Genomic DNA, 22,532 nt, shown 5'->3' with positions numbered 1-22,532 from the left:
CAGGGGGATTGATCATATCACAGCGCCGTCACATGGACCACGGTCTTGTGAAAAGCCTATTGACCAAATGATGACAAAGAGCTTCCTCTAAACAGGCCAACCCTAGCCACCCGGTCACAGTCCACCTCAGTTAGCCGTCAGCACTGCTGAAGATGTGGATACTGTTACACAAGACAAACAACCACCAGAAATAGCAAGGGCAGATTTCACTCGTTCAGTGGTACAAGGGCAACACAGCAGAGAAGAAATTGTGAAGAGGAATATTTGAATATCTCTACTGAAGAATCACCCAAAAAACAAACACACACACACGCCCTTATACGACAACACTCAAACACACACAGCCTATAGAAACACTCAAACACACACAGCCTATAGAATACAGAAACACACACACACACACAGTTCCTCCAGTGAAAAAGAGTACCGCGGGGAGTGGGCACTGGGCCAGGGAGCCAGAGCGTTGTGGCCACGCTGCATTGTGCGCTTAATGAAAGCCAGGCAAGAACACATTACACACTGTTACTGCAGCCCGCCCGCCCGGAGGAATCACCATCAACACAGAGCACTGCGCCGGACAGGCAGGGGGAGAGAGAGTGTGGGGGGACATTCAAAAGCACCGAGTTTGTGTTTTTCCAGTTGAAACCTCTTCCCCTCCCCCTCCCCCACCAAAAAAAAAAAAAAAAAAAACACAAACAAGAACGGCTGAAGCTCAGAACACGACAGTGCCGAGTGTTTCCTGCAGGACTCCGTCTGGCAGGTCTGAGTCTGGTTGTCGCATTGTTCAATTTTTGGTTTTGCGTGGGCCTCGTACGAGGTTGGGGGCGGGGGGAGGGCTGGTAAGACGTGTGACAAGTGCATGGCTGCAGGCTTCTCAGAAGTGATGAAGTTCCCAGGAAAGGGCAGTGCGAGGGTGAAAGGAGGAGGAAGCAAACATGGACCATCTCCAGCCAACAGGCAGCCTCCCGCACACACAGGATAGAGCTCGGACGCACGGCGCAGATTTCTGCTCTACCACCGGCACCGCCGACGCACTCCCCTTCAGACACCAGCTGGCGGCGGAGCGGTGCCACTGAGAACAGGCAGGTCCAGGTAAGAGGGTCTGCCGTGATGAGATTCTGTACAGCTCATCGTTCACAGGGTGGGTTTCATAAAGAGAGGTTCTATTTTATTATTGAACTGATATGTTCCTATTTGTGTTTATACTTCAGGAGGGTAATTGGTCTCTGTATTATATTTGGGCTGCTGTGGAGCAATACTGAAGCATTTCAAGTTGAGGTTTGGACCACAAGGAAAGTTCGGGTTCAGAGAGCATTGAGATCGGGTTGAGGGTCGGGGCCAAGCTAGGGTGAGAGTCAGAGCTCCCATTAAAGCTCAGCTAATTGCGAGTGTTAGGGTTGCTTTGTAAATGGGTATTATGTAAAAAAATTGATCGGCAGCTTGAGCTAAAGATCACATTTGGGTTTGGGTTGGGGTTGTGGTTAAGCAATAAATATGTATCACTATTATTATTTACAATATTTTCAACACTTGTTCATTTGAGAATCTGTATTTTAATCATTAGTCTGAGTACAATATCTTCTGGACAAAAAGGAGCTGACACTGAAGGTACAGCTGGTCACTGGTTCTGGATTGTGTTTTATAATGGTTTCACTCAGAGGAAGTGTGTGTATATTGTGTTTTGTTATTCACTCAACAGTCAGCAGCTTCTGTACTGATATGAAGTCTCCCTCTGTCATGTTAAACAACAGCAATGACAGATCCTTAGCTACAGAACGTTATTCCAGGGAATAATTCTAACAGTTGCAGAATGGTTAATAAAACAGAAAATCCTCACAGGACACAGGCAAGGGATCCGTCCGATATGGGGGGGGGGGGGACACAGCTCTTCATAACACAGGGAAGTTATGAAACGCAGACTAATCTAGCTGTAGCGATACTGGTCTCCAGCCTACAGACTAATGCATTTTCTCACCGGTTCACACACCCCCGGCCCCCTCCCCCAGCCCGAGTGCGTGCAGATGCCGAATCTGCCGAAATGAAACACTACAATCGTGTTTGTTTACTCCTGCCAAGGCTGGAGCACCGGCCATTTCTAGGTCACGTCTGCCTGGTCCCGGGCGAGAGGGGCTCTTGAGCACTGCGGGACACAACGACAGCTGGCACACCATTTGTGGCCTGCGAGTGAGGAAGGAAGATCAATGACTCCTGAGGTCCTGGGGCTTAAGACAGCAAGGGTCTGCCATCTAAAAGAGCAAGAAGCAGGGCTGCACAACCACAGAGTAATGCAATGACATCAGACAGGAAGCATCTGCAAGGATGAACGGCCTTGACCGATGGACAATTGCTACGACACACGGAGAGTCACGTCATCTAGCTTTCATTTTCTGGAAGCTCCTTGCCGTTTAAGATGAGGTGCCAGTGATTTACAGTAGGAATGTATGTCATCTCCATCAAAGAATTAAGATCATGTGTTGGCATGTTGCCGGACTCATTGCGCCGACTTCTCAGAATCTGAAACATTCAAATGGGAAACTCCAACCCAAGACATGCCCTCTGGTATGAGCCTTTAAATGTACGAATGCCAGTAGAAGCATCTTCAAAATGAAACTTACAGCACTTGTGTGGTCATAATGATTATCTGACCGACTGTAGGGCTGCAGGTACCCCTCCTTCTGGATCAGCAATGCACACACTTAAAAATAATGCATCCATGATCCTGCTCGTTTGTTCGTGAAATTGTAGCAAGCACAGCATCATCTGCAGAACGGATTATGAGATGTTAACACTGAGAATAAACCTCCGCAATTAAATTCGGTCCTTGCCCGTGCGCTTGCCAAGCTTTCCCGGCTCGAAGGGAAACAATCATGCAATGTCACCGGCCTGCAGAAAGTTTCACGAAGCCCTTGCCACTGGTCTGGCACGGCCCCGTAAATCACTCTTGTGAAACGGGCCCTGGGACCTCCGCCCTTTCATTCATCTCCACTTCAAACCACGCACCTAAAATGTGCTTTGCATATGGTAACTATTTGCGAACGTGTGGAGCTCCCCTCCTCAATATTTGCTTTGGATTATCTACACCAGAGCAACCGGGCTGGATCTGTGTGCTCGGGAGAATATTTACACAGGAGAACACGCGGGCCCCGATCCCCAGAACATGCTGTAATTACCCGGGATAGAAGGGGTTTCCTGTTCCATGACTGCCTATTCCTTTGGGGCTGTACCTGAAGGGCTACATCAGTCAGGCCCACATCCTTCCTATGCACAGAACGGAGCACTCTGTCAGAAGGGGACCTATGATGTCCTAGAACAACAAAACAGTCTTGATCTGACGTGGGTCCGATCCAGAGGAGAATGGAACCCATTCACAGGACGTTCACGGTGTAGTTTCACTCAAAATGAGCCCCTTCCTGTTATTGCAAGGGTTCGAATGCCAGAGACTCTCGTGTGGAGCTATATATCCCAGCTCTGTTTAAAGTATTATAATCCGATTTTAGAGATCATTTTTAAAAACTCACTTCGTGGCAGACACTAGTCTGAAATAGAATCGTCATTTCCCCTTCGGCCCTGTTCCAATACATCTAATGTGACGGATAATTCACAGGCGACATTTTGTAATATCACCGCACACATCCTTTCCTCGCAGCTTACTCGACCGGTGACACAGAATTAAACATACATAATGTTTCGAGACTAACGCAATTCATGTTTTGGAGAAGTAAAATGCGAAGTTTGAACATCAGCCAGGGTCAGAGCGGGCTAAAAGATATTAAAAACATAACATAAGGAAAAAAAAAAAAACAGAATAAACCACAATGTACAGATCTAGACCGACTGCTTATAATATGGTCTTGATGGGAGCATTATGATGCAGATGGCTTCTGCCAGAGCAGGCCCTGCCATATGTGTGCACCAGGCAACATGATACTGGGTGGAGTACGGTTCCCCCAATTTGTCACAAATCCCACCAGATACACACAGGCCTCCCGAAGCCTCGCTCAGCCCGTCATGAAATCTGCCAAGAGCTGAGAGGGAAGAGCATCTGCATTTGAAGATGTGGTAACTGCACGGACATACATTGCTGTACTGTATTCGCAGTGCTATATTATACACACACACATCTCTATTTTTTCACATGTTGGAATTATATAAAGCAAACTACATCCGCAGCGCTGCCTCGATTCCAATCAAAGAGCAAGGAATGTAAATCCAGTGCAGGCCTCTAAATTGCATCGCTAAAGCTCCTTACGCGCGTCAGCTGTGTGACAGGACTGCGGCGGCTCCCGGCCGGCCGGCTGAATAGATTAGTGTTCACTACTTTCTCCTTCCCCCGAGTTCTGGGAAAGGTTCAAAGCTGGACCAACACAATGGCCACATGAGTGACATAACCATGTGACCTTATTCAGGGTGTTGGGCTGCTTTCACCGCGAGAGGCCCGACTGTGAGAGGACTGAAGCCATTGCAGAGAAGTGCACTGAATACCACACTCTGTCCAAATGATGATGTTATTAATGATGAATTATCACTGCTCCGGTATCGCCTAGCCACTGCCTGTATGCTTGGCTGAATAAGGGCATCCTACACGAAAACAAGGAACACACACACACACAGCAGCTTTTCTGAAGGTTGTAGTTTGCGCCAAAAAAACCTAAACCTCAGGATCCCTTGGTGGTTTCGATGCCAGAAACAAATTCAAACATTTGTTTCACGAAGGCATTTTCAGTGCAATAAAGCAAACCCCCCTGCCAAGTAGGATGACGAGAGAGGGGGTATAGGCCACCCATCTGGGCTGGGGGGGCGGGGGGCAGCAGCAGTGGTGGTTGGGCACTAGCAATAACTTGTAATTTTACCAAGGATCACATTTCCTTGCTGGTGTTTTCGCATGCATCTGCAGAAAAGATCACTGTGCCTCTGCATGACTTTTGAACCCCTTTTCTATTGATTACCAGAGCTGCAAGACTTTGCCATGAGTTTGAGACATCTCTGAATTGAAGGCCCCCTGACAGGGTTTTGTTCTGGCCAGGTTTGCATCGTCACCGAAGTGAAACCTGCTCTCCTGGATCTCCGGGCACATCAACATCTGCCTTGAAATGAGGGCAGGAGCGTTTAAATTGAGATGCATATCGGCTTCCACCACACCGGTTGATTTCTGACAGGCTTCCAGACAAACGCTTCTAAAGAAAACGGAGGAATGAAAGAGAGAAAAAAAAAAAAAAGGAAAAGGTTTCGTGCATGCCAGGAACTGCCGTCACCGCAGCTGCGAGAGGGATGACAGGAACGTCTTTCAATCACGGCGGCTTAGCTTGAGAAGATTGAGAAGACAGAAATGTGAGCATCCCTATGAGTTAAACGCACAACAACAGAACACTGCAGGCAGCGGCACCCCACCCAAGAGTAAGCCCGAGCGTCAGGGCTGGGGCGGAGCGCTGCCAGTCTGTCGGCTTTGTAACATCCGGACCTGCATTGTGACACCTGGACAAACAATTCTCCTTGTCTGCTCTTGATCCTTTGTGGACGCTGCTGTCAACAGAAGCACAGCGTTGAATGTGGTTTCCAAGGTGTCACACAATGAGCATCAGAAGCTGCCGTGCCTTCGGAAAACTGGAAATTAAAGGAGAACTTACACAGCTATGTGCAGACAAGAGGCAGGCTGGGAATGACTTGCATGTCAGGAAGCCCAGCGGACAGCATCAAAGAGCCCAGACAAGAAGTCAACTTCACCTGCTGCGGGCGCTTGGCAATATTGCAGCAGGACAAGTTGACATCTTCATGCATCTCGGATTGTGATCTCGCCATTACCACACGTCCACAGTCTCCAGTGACTTTAGATAAGGTGGCAGTAGGCCACCGCATTATAGCACAGTGACTGTGGCTTCCAGGAATAGGACAGATTTCATGGCAGGCTGGGGGATAAAGGGCGCATTACAGGCCGGGCCCACGCATTAATCCGTCTCTCTCTCAGATGCTGCAGGGAAAGGGCACACGGGAACTAAAATAAACTCTCCCTTCCTACAGCGGCCGCAGACATATTTCCGCTCCGGGCTCTGAGCGCACCCTCATGCGTCTCTGCCCTTATCAACACGCCGCACTGATAAGAGGCCCCGGATGCTAAATAATGCCTATTGAGATCTGTCATGTTGAAGACATGTAGGGAGGGGAAGTTTAAAAAAAAAAAAAAAAAAATCTTAAGGTTTTGCCTCTCTAAAAACATATATCTTCCTTGCAATGGAGGTCATAGAAAGGCAGTGTGTTAAATGAACACAAGCACATATGAGAAGTGCCCACGTGAAATCACAGAGGGACTCCACCATCGAACGGGTCTGATGATGGGACAGGCCCTGCCTCGGCCTGGTCAGAAACCGATTCCATGTCCAAATTTACAGCAAAACTAAAGACAGCCCAAGCATGACATTTGTAAAATAAGGTTTTGGCCGCGACACAGTTTCCCACCCCGTCCACCATTTCTCTACGAGTTGTTGTTTTGTTTTCACTTGACTCTCTGCTTCCTGGAACCCTGCAGTCTCATCTCTGCCAGACATACTGTTCCACGAAGACAGCTCGAATCGATGTACGGTCTTGTGTCACATTTATGTCATTCGGTTTCCATTTTTGGCCCGAGCGGTTTGGCCCTCTCCCCTTCCGTCATAACAAACCGCAGCTCACACCTTAGAATGACAGGAATTCCTACTGGGAGGGGAACGCGTTCTCGTTACAGACAACAAAAACCTCTCAACAGGTTGGAAATTCATCAGCAGCCGTCTCTGAGGCGTGTAAAGCTTCCTTAACTTTGTAGTTCAAGACTGACTGCCCTCGGGCTCGTGGTGTGAACCCATTTAATATGCTGTGAAGGGAAGTATAATCTTTAATGAGGGTCCCCAAACAACACAGGTTAGACAAGAAGCTACACGTTAGACAAGAACCACTCTGGCCTGCTTTGCAACTCTGAGACATGTGCACAGCCAGCTGGACTCCCTCGGTCTGCGGAAGGTCTGGCAGATCTTCAGTTTGCATTTTTCCAATTCAAATCAATGCGCTCATGACATGCAAATAGCCCGGTTCCTTTGACCTGCTATTGAACCCTCCCAGACACACGGGTTAGATTACAGATCCGGCATAAGTAAATTAGTGAAATCGTGCTTTAAATGTGCGATCGCCTCCCTCAGCCATCAGGTCTGACGTGGTTCCTTTTCCCGAGGACGGCCGTTTGTCATTATCTCTTCGACAATCACCTCTGCGAAATACACTGTACAGTACCGACACCAAAGCCTGCCTGTGAGGTCTGTGTTGCATATTCATACAGGGCTCCGCAGTCTTGTGGGTGTGGGTGCGAAGAAACGAGAGGAAGCCGTGTATTGGCTGAACGTGTATTTTCAAAAACGCATTCAATTTTTTTAAAGCATTTAAGAGTCACTGGAAGGTTTTCACAGCTGAGTGTTTTGAATTATTGGCCGTACAGAATATTTTAAATTACCACCTTCTGGAAGTGTCCCTTTTCTTCCGTTTTTGTTTTTTTCCTAAACCACACTAGCACCGCCACCGTGCCCCGTAATTATTTTGCGGTATTTCTCCATAGAACAGCCTATTCATGTTTTAAGAAGGCTCAACACTAAGCTGGTCCTTTTGTACATACCACAAAAATCCCAGTGTGCTTAGGCCCTCTGTTTTTTTTTGTATTTTTTTATACCACATAGCGTAACAACCACACTTAATCCTGCGGAGAAATTCGACGGCACTAATGCGAACCCGAGCGGCAGAGAGAGCGGCCCGAGCTGGGGAGCAGGCAGTCGCTTATTTAAAAGGGATGACTATATCCCAACAAGACAAAGTGGCATATCCATTGTGAGCTCACAGCGTCGTGCCCCGCTTTGGGTCTCGATACCACAAACAGTCTCAACGGGAGATGGAAATCAGTAAGTAATTAACAGAATGCATACTGTTCTTACAGAGCCCAGATCAATGACCAATATGGTCTGTCCCAATGCAGGGAGAGGGAGGACTCCTCTCCGGCCCTGCTCTGGATTCGGCAGGACAGTACCCTGCTAATGGGCCTCACCTCTCAACTGGAGATCTCAGTGGGCTCCTGCTCGGGACTACGTTTAATTTACTGCCGTGCACATACACACGCATAGACACGCACACACAACTAAACCGCCTTCAATTCTTTGGCGTTTTTTTCTCGTGCAGACTGTCAGCTTTAATCAGCTTACTCTGAAAACACCAGAGCAGACTGTAAACAGCAGCTAGACAGAAATCAATTAAACACCCCCCCCCCCAACTCCCTGCCTCTCTGCTCCCCTTCTAATCATAAACTGCTCATCAACTTTAGGAATGTGACTCAAGCAGATGCCTCAATGTCTTATGGTTCATGCAAGACAACAGCTGCTTGGCTCCTGGCTGGAGAAGGATTTTTCGGGACTACCAAAGTCCACGTACAGAGGGCAGTGCCCCCCCCAGTCTCCACCACCACCAGCAGCAGCAGCAGAGCCCTCTCAGGTATTGTGCAGAGACTGCAGAGAGCGGCTCCTTGCTTGCCTGATGCCTCTTGATGTCCTCGCACCTACGTCACTGATACGAACAGCAGGAAATTACATAGCAAGTTCCTAAGCCCCCCTCTTTATTAAAACCAGATAAAAATACACAAACACCGCAGACTCGCTGCACAGGGGCAGTGTGATAATGCAGACCCGATGACGCCACCGCGACACGAGGCTTTACGAGAGGGGGAGGCCTTCTATTTCATTAAGTTTGTTTAACAGAGTCAAAACCGCTAAACGTGTTCAATCTCAGCCCGGGTTCAGTCCTTTGCGGAGAGAGACTCATGCTGCACGAGGCTACCTAATAAAACACTGAACTATAAACATTGGCATCTTTTGCAAAAACAAATGAAAATCAACTTGCTTGAAAAAAACAAAAAAAAAAACACTTTTGTATGAATAACACCCCGTCTCCACTGAATAACAGGAAGTCTTTATTAGTATGAAAAAGCTGATAATTGAAACTGGCCGAAAGCTGTATCGACTGTCCGAATCAGATTAATTGTATCGAAAAGTTAATCGAAGTCATGGAGAATAAGCACAGACCATTTTGGCAACAGATTAAATCAATATCTCTTTAGAGTAGTATTCTGAAGTTCAGTTAAGAAAACCAGGCCAATCTGTTGAACAAATGTTGATCAGACCAGTACACAGACACTCTGAATAATCTACGGTCTAACTGGAATTTTCAATCTAGGGTGATCTGGATATTTCAGGACATGTATAATATATATTCCACTGTTATCAAGATTAAGTGGACAGACAGAAAGCACAGCAGCAGATTTTTAAGGTTCCAATAAACAAAAAAATAATTTAAAACACTTTTAAAAGTAGGTTGCCAAGCAATTTTAAAACCCGATTTAGGTCAGAAACTCATTACACACGTACAGGAACTGAAGAGGGTACGGTGGCATATTTAGGATACAAATCCTTCTAGTAGTGGCCAGAACATGTTTGTTCCAGTTTTTATTTTGCTGATTAAGCATGAAGTCCAATTACAGGGTACCTAATGTTTATAACAGTTTGCATATTAAAAAAACAGGCCAGACTGTTACAAGTAGGTCAAAAACTGTGAAGTGTTTACTGTTGAGCATCCTTCATCCTTAATCTTCTTAGCAAAATGTGGAGTCACTTTATTAAGCATCTGTCGTGTGTTTTGTTAATTTAAAGAGGAGACGTTTTCCTGACTTGCCCTCATATTGTTCAGAGCAGGACAGTAATCATTTCCGTGGGTGGGTGAGACCGCATCACCACACACTCTGCACTCCTTGTCAAAACAGACATCATTCTCATCTAGGTCGGCTTACACAACCAGGCTCACTCAAGTGTGAGTGTGTTGGGGGGGATATCTCTTCACAAGATAAAAACATTCCTACATGTTATTTCATTACATAAGGAGTGTCCGACAACAAAATAAGTTTGGTAATCAGCACACATTATTACAGACTTTCTCATTTAGTCGTGTTCAGTATAAGACATCTGTTACGTTCAAATTGTCAAACATTTCATCGCTGGATTTGGTCCATGTCCAGCTCAGTGCACTTGCACTTCTCTCTCACTTTTAAAACTAAATCACGCTTTTTCTGCTGCTTTGACGCAGAAAACTGATATTTAACTGGACAAAGAATTTGATTGATTAAAAAAACATTTATTTAAAGAACTTCCCCCAAGCCTTTATAAAATGTCACAGACATTCTCCCGTGTTTACTGTTGAAAGCGTCTGATTTTGGATTGCAAACTGACCAGGTTTGAACTTATTCTTGTGAATGCAGTGAAGAAGAAAGCATAAAGATGACTTTCTATGACACTAGACTATATAATCAAAAGATTCCGAGTGTCCCAGTTTACTAAACTAAACTTTGAAACCGTTTCTTGTGTAAACTGCAACTTATCCAGGGCGTCTTCTAATACATAAATAGTATTAATAATAATAATAATAATAATAATACCACCAGCCAAGCAACTATAATACTGTATCAGCGTTAGAGGTAAACTACTGTAAAATATATACTTAATTAACTGAGGAGCTGTGTTTAAATATTACAATTACAGCTCCCCATCAAGTAAGAGAATACAAACCTATGATTCAATATTTGGGGGGATGCATATCTGCACAGTGGGGTATGCGATGCATTTAAAACAAGCTGCGGGTGTGGGAGCTAAACCAATGCCATACTGACTGCACAGAGAAAGCAACTTCATTGAAGAAGAAAAAAACACTAACAGCAGCAGCAGCAGCATCTCTTTCCCATCCCCGGAGCGGGCGTGCAGCCCTGGGGAGCCATGCCCCCCGACCCCCGCTCAGGCCACTCAGCCCCGGGCCCGCGGTGGGCATGGGGGGTCGCTGCCAAACACACAAACGGCAGCTGTAGGGCCCGCCCCCTCGCCGCCTCGTCCAATCACACGCGAGAGGGGCCCCGGCGCGGTGACGTGGGGGTGGGGAGGGTCACATGTGTACACACAGCGAGTTCAGCGGCACCGAGACGCCGCGCCGCACACACACTCCCGCTCGGTCCTGGGATGCGCTTCTGGGAAGGCTGAGGGAAGTGGGACTTTTCACGCCTCGGAAGAGGACTGCGGGCGATGTCGCCGGACTTGGGTGCGACCCCCACGCCGGGCCGGGCTGCTGCGAGGAGCGCCGCGTCTCGCCAGGTGGGTTTGTGTTGCTTTTTCCCGGCGATGCTGCCGGACGGGCTCCAGACTCGTCCAAAAACGCGATTCCGATGTGTCACATATCGGCGGCGCAGTGATCCGCTTTCTAAAGGAGCCCCAGAACGAGCCAGTCCAAGGCTACGGGGCATACAGTCCCATTGATTCAGCTCCAGTGGAAAACACTCATACTGCTACAATAGCACTTAACAGTTTTAAACATTAATATTTCATGAAAAATGTGATTCGTGTATTCAGTGCTGGACTACAGATTGTCCGCTGCTCCGGACAGGTGCGCGGTCGGCAGCTGCGTCAGATCAATAGTCGGTGCCGGGGGTTTATCTTTTGATCCTGATCGCCGATATATATCAGTGGATTGACATTTGAGGGCTTTGAGCAGATTGGAAACAGTTGCACGGTGCATACAATGCCATCTATCTGCAATAAGATCTCTGAAGCACTGTAACCATTCACACAGTCCGTTTCTGATCTAGTAGTGACAATGTAAACTTCACACATCTCTTTTTGTTAACACCTTTCCCCATTTCTTTGTGACTGTCTCCCATACTGTATCAAGGGCTTTCATCTGAAAAGATACATGTATCGAGTTAGCCAGCCCGTCCCTGGCACGGAGAACTGGGTACTCTCCGATGGCCGAAGTGCCATTTAATACCACCGATGAAGGGGATCGGGGACTGTATCCCGCATTGTTGCTGAGTGGGGTGGTTTTGGCATATGCGATCAGGTTTCATTTCAATGCGGTTAAAAGTCTTAAATAATAGAAGGAAAAGTCCGGAGAAAAGTCCGAGCAGGGCGGGGGGAGGCAAAGTATCATGAGCTACAAAAGTCACACTCCTGCTCCCTAATGTAGATAAATAGTATAAGTCAGAACCATGGCAGGAGCAAAACAAACTTTCACATCGTGTGTGTGTGTCTAACATGCAGTAAAAACATGTGGTCACCCGTGACCGTAAACTCTGCCTGTGACGTCACTGTGTAGTAAACTGGCGCTGTTCAGCATTAGGGAACATGCTTTCAAAACACTCCATGGCTCACGATTTTCACCAGGTCTCACCCCTCCCAAAAAGAAAAGATGTAATTAAGTCCACCAAAGATCATTAATATAGGGAAATACCCGTTTGGTTTAGGTACGTCAATAATAATAATAATAATAATAATAATAATAATCATCATCATCATCATCTGAAGCTTGTTAAAACCATTTCTCCCCAGTGGAATATAATACTTATTTATTATTTTTAATTTAAATAATTTGTTGGATTCATTATTAATACCAGTAATCTACTGTGTGAAATTGCAGCACAATGCAGACTTAAATGCTATAGAAACATGACTACATATAGATTCACACAAAGAGAAAATTACATTTTCATCTGCTCAACCTGTGCACCAAAACAAGCCTGTTCCGAAACCGAAATGGAGGACAATGCAGTTGGAAACGCCTATGGGCTGACGGGTTCCTTCCACCCTACCCTAAAGACTTTCTCTCTGGTTTTGTGTGCCTCTATAGCATACTCTACACTGCACCGCACGTGAGGGATTGCTTACCGACTGGCTATAAAGTGCAACATAAATCTGTGTTGTGACAGGGCAAGATTAATTTCAGGAAAATGTGTTATTGACATATTCTGCTCTGAAGTGAATGCAGGGCCATACAACTCCACAATATCACACACACAAAGAGACTAGGGTTGCGTTCCCTTCAGAGCACTGTTTACAAAAGGACAGTGATCACAGAGCCTCCTTTAACACAGGGCTCTGCATTAATGTAAGGTGATATGAAAGTAGTGCATAACATGCTGTTCAAGCCCAATTCTTACACTGGGATTCATATCAAAGCGTGGTAAAGAATCTGGGTATACTGGATTACATAAATAGCATATTATCTCATTTTCCCATTAAATAGTCAACATCTTTTTGCTTTGATCAGTTCACCCTCTGATTTGAGCCAGACATTTGGCACCCAACGAGAAGATAATGTTGTCTCATCTCAGACTTAACCGTGATTATAAAATCAAATTTGAACATAATATACTGCGGGTTGAGCAAGCAGTGTTCCAAGGGCTTGTGATCCAGGGAAACAAAAGACAATAGTCAGCTACGGTCTAGAGAAATGAAAATGCAAATGAAACTTGGGTGCTAAATGTTATAAATGTGGCAAAAGGGGAAACACTGAATGAACAACAGAATCTCCAGTGATGTATGGGGTTTTACAGGGTGGGGATTTACTGGGAAACTATGGAACAAAGTCTGTAATAGATTTTACAGATAAAGTAAACAGTAGTGTGTGATGAGGGGTGTGTCTTGATATAGACTGTCCTTGATATAATCCTCAGCCTGATCTATCAATACAAAGCAATCCTGATTTTGCCATACAAAACATATGTAAAATGACTGCATAATTGCACATTTTCGGAGTTAAAAGGCCATCTTTAAATACATCGCCCTATGCCTGCATTCCTGCCCTGTTTACTACTTTCTTCAGTACATCCTTGTTTGCTGTACAATTAAGCCTTTCAGTGCATCTTCTGGCACACCTGCAGATTCCCCACCACAAGCAGAGGCAGAGTATCTAAATAACTGGGTTTTAAACCCATGTCTGTGCATTTAGTGACATTTAAAATATGGGTGAGATCACATTACAGTCATAATTATAGGAAGATAACTTCACATGTAATCCCTTACACGCTAAAACCCACCAAGGTCTCTCTCGTGGGTTTATTTAAGACCAGGCAAGCACTTCACAGGCAGCACGAGCAATATGCATCAGTGTATATTGTTCACAGGTTATATTAATAGGTCAAAATGTTTGTTTCTGAAAAGGCACCTCCTATGCCTACATGTTATAATCACAGGTAGAGTCTAAGGTTGCAACTTTGTTAGCATCAACTGTAACTGTAGAGGAGAACGTGACCACATTCATGTCTACAGAACATCACAGCATCCGGGTAAGGGCAGAGCCCTCGTTCCCCCCCCCCCCAATTCAATTCCAAATAAGAAGAGTGCCAGTAATGTGGAGAGCACGCTTGTGTGCTTGTTTGGCATTTCTCAATATCAGGATATTACTCATTGAGACAGAGCTGTCTCAGTTTCTCTGAGGACAGTAGACGTGTGGCGACAGGCCGTCATTGAGAGGAATCCGCTCCAAAACCAACACAATGGAGGCACCCGAGAAAAATAATTACGATACCTGCCAGTCTGAGGAGGAGTAACTATTACATAGCTATATTTAGAATCACAGAATACATTTCAAATGCAGTTCTTTTTGGTCCCTATTAGTAAGAGAGACGACGACTCTTTCACATCCAAGACTTCAAACACCCTCTCTGAAGACAGAACATGAAACAGTCTTTTGAACCTTTAAAAGATTTCTAAAATACCTTCAGGCTGGATTTGTAAGAATCTGGTTCTCCTCCGTCTTTGAAAAGACACACACATTGTGCAGGAGTGCATCAAGAGCCCCGTCAAGGCGTTCTCCGCAGAGCTGCTTATTTTGAAATAAGCCGCCCTGCAGCAGGGTAGCATTAACATCACCGGAGCCCCAGTGTGGCGTCTGGGGGAAGCAAAAGAAAGAGGATGGCAGCCCGGGTCTGACCACCCATGCCTTAGGCCTTCCTCGGTTAATGTAAGTTTTGATGCTGCCATTGAAACTGTGAAGAATAATGTCCATGTCAATATAATCCCTGCCTGCAGTGCTTTACAGCAGATTTCATTTCTCCAGCTTGTGTGTGGGGACTTGTGGTGTAGCTCGTTGAAAGAGCAGAAGAAAAAACCCAACAAGGAATCAAACAGTCCACTTGTGCTAGAATGTGCAAACTGGGCGTGCTCAATGTTCTGCCGATTCTCCGGAATTCCTCCGATTAGACGTTCCAATAGCTAAACCAGCGAAGGACCCCCGTTCCAGCAAATGGTCATTCTTTATGTAGCAGGACTCAGCGTGGGTGTGTGCTAGAGACACCTGTTGTATGTACTGTGTGACAGAGCACACGGGGAGAGCGCTGGGATGACCCAGTACTATAGAGAGATTCTGTAGGAAAACACCTCGGAGACGGAGAGGTCCCTCACTGCCGGAATGCCCTCGTGTGATCGGCCTCCAGTGCACCTTTTGTGACCGTAAGCCAGTGAATCGCACAGAGGGCCGGATATCCCAGGTGTGTGCAAACCTGTCCGCTTCAGTAATGCTCCAGAGCCCAGCTTCTTCATGGGTTTTGCTGCAGTGAGAGCAGAAAGCTCTAAGGGTTCTGCGGTCAGTTTACAGATTAATTAGTTTTTGTGTTAAAAAGAGCTGTGGACACAATGGGCGGTACTTTGCCTTAAAGGATGCTTCGGGGGTAAGGAGCTAAATGGAAATCCCTGCAAGTGTTGCAGTAAAAGTCTTGACTGGTAAAAAAAAAAATCTATTGTAATTTTATAGGTAATAATTTAAATGTTTTTTCAAGGAGCAGTTATACTTAAACATACATTAACAGACTCTTTAAAACAAACAAAACTAAATTGAGGCTTAAGACAAGTAAAAAAAAATATATATATACAGTTAAAGGCTCTTCTGAAGAGGATTCCCTAAATATTTTCTCTAAAAACCCAGGACGGTTTCTCAGATTCCTGTTATTGTGAAATTCTTTACTCAAGTACAACACTTTTGTCTGGCCTAAAAATAACAATTAAAAGCTACACCAAAACGTTCATCACAAAACTAAATATGCAGTTTTTATAAGCGCACGGCATGCACAAATGAACAGTTCCTGTAACGCCGAGAAAATGTCTTGAGGAAGACCAGCTACTTTTGCTAAATAGTTGGAGCCGACCGCAAATTAAGGCTGTATTTTGGGCAATGGTTGGTGTAAAGTCATTTAAGTGCAGCGCCTTCTTTGGAAAATGGGTATTATCTAATGTGGCTATGACTCCTTACCTGTTAATGGTGATTTTCCATTACGGGTTAAAATAAAGAATGTCTCCTCCCACCTTAATTAGATAATTATACCATAATATAGCACTGTACATAGAAACCCAACCCTGACACATTCTAAATTTAGAAGAATAAATATTTAGCAAATCTAGCAATTACCTTTCCCAGATTTTTTTTTTTTTTTTTTAAAGGCTGACTGAGCATTCCTTTATCAAAAGGAAAACAAAGGATTGTTTTTCCAGTTGTATTACCCTCAGTTGCAGCAATACAGCGGCCGCAGAATTACTTCAAGGCCACTCGTGGGTTACACTGAGATGGTTCGTTGTGCAGGAGAAGAAAACTGACGACTATATCTCGTTTGACATCTCGCTGCGAATGTCGGGAGCGGGCCTCGTGGGTGGCGACTTCCAGCTCCATTAAAGTCACCATGGTTAAAAGGACGTAGGTGTGGCGGCAGGGTTTAACCCCCGAATCTAGAATCTAGTTGCACTCTCGTTTCATTCCATCCCCCTTTGCGTTTTAATTTCACGATTGTCGAGGCCTGGTTACTTTGCAGAGATATTTGAATGTAAGCATTTCTGTGGCAGTGTAACATCCCGCCTGCACTGTCTGATTATGGAGAGAAAAACCTTGATCACATGGAAAACGATAGAGATCATAGGACACAGATGCCGAGAAGAAAACATCTGCAGAGTTTCTGTCCAGGAATACTGCAGTAGCCACAGTTTTACCGCAGTAGATTTGAGCCAAACAATGTAGATTCCTGGATAGTTCCTACCACTCGACTCCAGTTCCAGCTTGAATTTGACCAGTTACAATCTTATATACATATCTAATCTATCTATCTATATCTATAGGAAGTGCAATATGTGTAAATGTACAGTAGAAAGTGCCTGCATCTGCAAGCGGTGGGCGTTGCAGCTCTAAATTCTCAGGAAGACTTTAATATTCAGACTTGCATGATGTTTTGTCATGGTATTTTGAAATGAAAAGACTAAAATAAAAAGTCAAGCCTTGTACCTCAATGCAGACACGCACTAACGACCCCCTCCACACCCACCCCGCGACAAAGTGGAGGAGCATGTGACCATCCTTCTCCTTGACATCTGCCTGCTTCCTTTTCAAACGCAAGCACCACGACGTCTCACCTGGCAATGCCTGCAGAGGCCAGGCCTTTACACCTGTCTCAGGGATTGAGGGCGGGGACTGTTTTGAAAGGGTAATTAAATACCCCGCCTCCCCTTCCCTTTCTCCCCTCCAGGCCCCCAAATCCCTTCACATCAGCGTCCAAATCAGCTTCCAAAAGAGCACAGACTCCAAGCTGTTGTCGGCCAAGTGCTGTGTGTGTTTTGAGTGCAGTCTGAGCAGCGCGTTGCCAAAGGGCTCCGCCGTGAAACCAAACGGAAGCATCTTCCCGCTGCCGACTGCTACCCAGGGCCAACCGCAGACCAGGGGCCGTTACGGAATTATAGCCATCGGTCTGTGTACAGCCGGGAACGTGGGAGGAAGCGATACACAGAAATCGATTGCTACCACGCCATGGTTAACGGACACCGAGGGGTAAACATTACACACGTCGCATCAACTCGCGTGTTTGTAATGCTGCTCAGTGGGGTCCGGTTTTCCTTAATGAACACTGACAATTCCCAAGCCGAGGCTCTGAGAACGAATCACTGCAGTGGAAGGAAGGGGGGCGGGAAGCCACAGAGCTACTTAAATTCAACCAAAACAAAAGACACAAGCGGGCAGTTAGAAGTGACCTCCTGTACGGTTTTCTAGTCAGACGATTCAAAAACCCAACGCAGATTTATTTTCTTAATGAATGCTCTACAGATATGATCTTATCTGCTTAAGCCTAAGAGGGGTCATTGCTGGAGCACTGTATCACACCACTGGCAAACCACTGGCTCCCCTCAGCCCCCCACTCCCTCCATGACCTCCTGGTGAACTCCAGCATGCGTTCACTCATCATTGATCCCAAGCAGAGTTTTAAGTTCCTTTGCTATAAATCAGAACAACAACGAAATCAGCCACTGGATTCCACAGCCCTGCTCTGAAGGAGAGCACAGGGGGGCGTGGCTTCTCCAGTGGCGCTAAAGCTGGCTGGACTCGCTGTGAGAGGAACGGCCAGAAAACCCTTGCCAAGCCAAGCACGAAAGAGAAAATGCAATATAGTATGACTCCTTAACTGCCGGGAAAAACAAGTGCAGCGCCTCCCAGAAAGCCCCACGCTGTGCCCCCTCAGAGGCAGACGGAAAGTGAGGGGCGGGACTGGGTTTTAGTGCGGCAGTGCCATGAACAAGCCCCTTGCGTTGTGTCGGGGGTTAGCAGTAGAGCACACAACAGGAGAGGCATGTCCAATGAGAGGTGTTCAGTACATTGTTTCACACACACACTTTTACATTTCAGAGGTAGAATGATGTTAATTATGGTAAGCATAATGTCTCTTCTGTCCAGAGGCAGTTAAAAGAGTGAGGGCGCGTGCAGGATTTTATTTGATCCTCTTGTAGGTGAACGTCAGCACAAGGTGTAGGTTTAATGGAGCACCTCTCTGTGGGGGGAAACTTCCTAACAAAACTAAAATATATATAATAAAAATAAATGTTCTACTGTTTTTTCAGCATGTAGATACAGGACCTTATGCTGTTGCGGAGTTTATGAAATTGACTGCTTGTAATTACTGTGAGAGGGCAGATCGTATAACACTGTCTGCAGGTCTGCTGGCACTGTTGTCAAGACAGTCAGATTGGTTTTTATCATGCACACACTGAAGCCATTAAAGTCCTGGTTTCCGTTTTTCTGCAGGATTTCTGAAAGCCAAGTGGAAAGTTCTGCCAGCCGATTTCTCTTCCCACCTTCTCTTTTTAAAAAATTAAAAGGGAAGCGCCTTGACATGTAGCTGGCAATAAATTATATACAAACTAAACTGAAAAATACTGTAGATAAAGAAATTTCCAGACGGCAACTGTTACTGACAGCAACTATGGATGGCCATTTATCGTGGAGCATAAGTCTGATCTTCATAGTCGTACTGAAGTTTAACCCTGTGTCCCCCGTCTCGTTCCAGCTGAACCAGTGACCAGAACCCGAGCCCCGAAGGAGGATCGCTATGTGGAGCTGCATGCTTTACAACGAGACAGATGACAGTTTGGACCACAAGCTCTGCCAGGACTTTGGCCTCGTCCTGTCGGTCTTCTCCCTCATCTACCTCATCATCTGCTTCCCCGTGGGCCTGTGCTACAACGCCCTGCTGGTGGTGGTGAACCTGTACAACAAGGTGTCCATGACCATGCCGGATGTCTACTTCGTCAACATCGCCATTGCCGGGCTGGTGCTCAACATCGTGGCCCCCATTGAGCTGCTGGGCCCCAGCTACACCCGCTGGCCCATGTGGGAATACAACAATGAAATCTACATCACCCTGCTGATCCTGTTCAACATCTCCTCCCTAGTCATCATGTACTCCACCACGCTGCTCAGCCTAGACTACTACATTGAGCGGGCGCTGCCACGGACATACATGTCCAGCGTCTACAATACCAAGCATGTGTGCGGCTTCATCTGGGGCGGCGCGGTGCTCACCAGCTTCTCCTCGCTGCTCTTCTACGTGTGCAACCACGTGTCCAACAAGATCATCGAGTGCTCCAAGATGCAGAACAAGGAGGCAGCCGACGCCATCATGATGTTCATCGGCTACGTGGTGCCGGCCATCGCGGTCTTCTACGCCTTCGTGCTCATCCTGCGCATTCGGAAGGAGTCCACCCCTCTGGACCAGGACTCGGGGCGGCTGGACCCGTCCATCCACCGGCTGCTGCTGACCTCGGTCTGCGTGCAGTTCGTGCTCTGGACCCCGTACTACACGACCCTGCTGGTGCACACGCTGTCCGGGGTGCAAGGGAAGTACCTCAACAGGCCGCAGATCACCACCTATTACTTCGTGAGGTATCTGTCCGAGCTGCTGGCATTCTCAAGCAGCTTCGCCATGCCGCTCATGTACTGGCGGATGAACAAGAACTTCTCGCACAAGCTCCAGCGGCTCCTCAAGAAGCTGCACTGTGGGGACCGGGGCTGCTCCCACGAGCGGTCCGTGGTTCAGCAGGTGGTCACGTAAGGCCGGCCCTCACAGCTGCTCGTCAGACTGGAGAGGGAGTGTCTGCGATTAAAATCAAAAAGCGTCTTCTAGGCTCCTAAGGAGAATCTGGGACCAGTATCGCGTCAACAGGTTTCTCGTGATCAGTGGCGTGTTTGATGCACGACTTTGGGCATTATAACTTTACCGTCTCTGTTTGTGTTTGTGTCTGAGGTGGCGACTCAAGAAGGACCGGTTGTATTGATCACTTAAAGCCATGTCCATGCATGCTTTTAAGAAGCAATCGATTCCCCACTCGCTGTTGTACTGATATCTGGTCACTGGTCTCCTGCCCTACTGTGTCCCGCCCTCATACAATCAAGTCTTGGAGAAGATAAACACCACACCTGTTGGTGTCTCAAGTGGGTCGTGCATTTACCTCAGTTTCTACCCAAGGGATTTATGTAGGATTTTCTCAGTGTCCCAGGAATATTCTTACAAGCTAAAGTGTGTTTTGGCTGAACAGCAGCAAAAGTAGTAGCCTGTGTTTCCTGATATTAAATACCACCTCGCACAACAAATACACTTTCATCAAGTGTCTGGATTGGCATAGGTGTACTCTTCCTGAAAGAAGTCTGAGGTGTAGATTTGTTATTATTTGCTGCCAAGAGGCCTCGAGGAGGTGTAAAACCTGCCCGTTTGCGGTCTTGCGATCTGTTCTCTGATCTATTGTTCTCTGCACAATATGAACCTCCATGTATTTATAGCGCTGTGAAGTCATTTAAATATACAGTACTCAGATTTTGGTAGCGTTCTTCTCCTCCGTCTACGCCAGAGGAACTTCTGTGCTTTAAGGTCAGATTTTAATCATTAAGTCGTTCGATCCAGGAGAAAATGTAAAGATACCATGAAATAATGATATAAAATAACAACTATACACCTCATCTGTTCTTTCTAGAAGAGGGCCACCTGTATGTGTTCATTTATGCATCAACCACAATCCCCTCAATATAACTTGAAATAATCGGCAGCCTCTTCTCACACAGCTGCACGGAAAGCTGCCTGTGGTGAAATCTTTTCGAAGGCTTCACAGTAGCGCATAAAACACAGACTGAATATTTTAACACGGGCCACCGCTCGAAGGAGACACCCCGCCTTGTTAATCATTGCTTCACCTGAGATCAAAGTCCTGCAGATGACAGCAGAACACTTTGACTGGGGAACGAATATCCTGCCATTACAGTGAGGTTTTGGTAAAGGGGTCCAATAGCTCAGGGCAACACACTGTGGGATAACACCTTGAGTGTGACATGCGTTTGATCAGGATCACTTGAAGTAAAACATTGTGTGCAGTGTGCAGCATCTCCGGTATGATATATAAAAGCACGTTGCTTTGAAGAGTCTATTTTAACATCACTCGTTTATGGACTGCCTTTGTGATACGATCGAAAAGACAAGTCCCATACGATTCACAGCCACAGATGCTTCCAAGCACCCCAGGTCGTGTGTAGAGTCCCAGTAGATTAATGTCAATGATCAATAATGTCTGGTCGTATGCAATGCCATAATCATAACCAGTGCTTCTATAAAGAAATCTGGGCTACTATTTGTTTTCATCCGCTCAGCTCTGGCCTTTGAACTTTCGGAGCTCTGGATTCTACGACCTGGTACCCCCGACAAGTGCCACCCTGCCGAAATCCACACATGGTACAGCCCATCTTTGATCCCGAGCACCGCAGACGGCAACACCGTCTTCCGCGTTTATGATGTGTGAGCCAATATAAATTTACACGATATTTGTACCAAAATATATAGATCTATATTTTTTATTATTAAAACAAAAAGTACTGTATATGTGTGTATGAATAAAACAAATAGTATTTTAAACCCACTTATGTCAGCAGAGTTTAGAATTTATTTAATTTTTATGAAGTTAAGCTACCTTCTAATGTAATAATAAAAAAATGTAAAGGCTATTGTGTGAATATACAATATTAAGTGTCTGTATATATTGTACCTTAGAAACTTACGAGAGAACGACCTTCAAAACTACAGTATTATTTTCTCACAGAGATCTATTTAGATACCTTAGTATTGATGATATACTAAACCTATACTGAGTCCAAGACTGTCAAACCAATAAACTAACAGGAATATTTAACACTGTGCTTTTATCTGGGTTTTCTTTGCTACACTGATTTTTCCCTCCATTCTGTTCTGTTCCCATCTCTCCATGATATACAATCATTCTGTATCATGACATTTGATAATTCTGTATCGTGATATATAGCATTTCTATGGTACAATGAGAGCATATGAAAATAAACATAAGTGTCCAATTCCAAAAGTCCAC

The 22,532-nt window shown here is 45.8% G+C and overlaps 2 protein-coding genes across 3 annotated transcripts in view; one reads left to right on the top strand and one right to left on the bottom strand.

The window, feature by feature from the left end:
- chlsn (cholesin) overlaps positions 1-22,532 on the bottom strand; it is an 83,993-nt gene that overhangs the window by 19,207 nt on the left and 42,254 nt on the right. The window lies entirely within an intron of this gene.
- On the top strand, positions 721-22,340 carry gpr146 (G protein-coupled receptor 146). Of its 2 annotated transcripts, none has more exons than XM_066689076.1 (2): positions 721-1,092; positions 19,178-22,340. In XM_066689076.1, exon 2 carries the CDS (start codon positions 19,220-19,222, stop codon positions 20,219-20,221), a length of 1,002 nt encoding a protein of 333 aa, XP_066545173.1. In that variant the 5' UTR covers positions 721-1,092; positions 19,178-19,219; the 3' UTR covers positions 20,222-22,340. The 2 variants fall into 2 exon arrangements, with proteins under 2 accessions (XP_066545173.1, XP_066545172.1); XM_066689075.1 differs by lacking the exon at positions 721-1,092 and adding an exon at positions 10,990-11,186.

The sequence above is a fragment of the Amia ocellicauda genome, chromosome 17 (genome assembly GCF_036373705.1).
Source record: "Amia ocellicauda isolate fAmiCal2 chromosome 17, fAmiCal2.hap1, whole genome shotgun sequence".
Taxonomy (NCBI): domain Eukaryota; kingdom Metazoa; phylum Chordata; class Actinopteri; order Amiiformes; family Amiidae; genus Amia; species Amia ocellicauda.
Note: the sequence above shows the minus strand (reverse complement) of the source record. Positions and strands in the feature narration are given on the sequence as shown.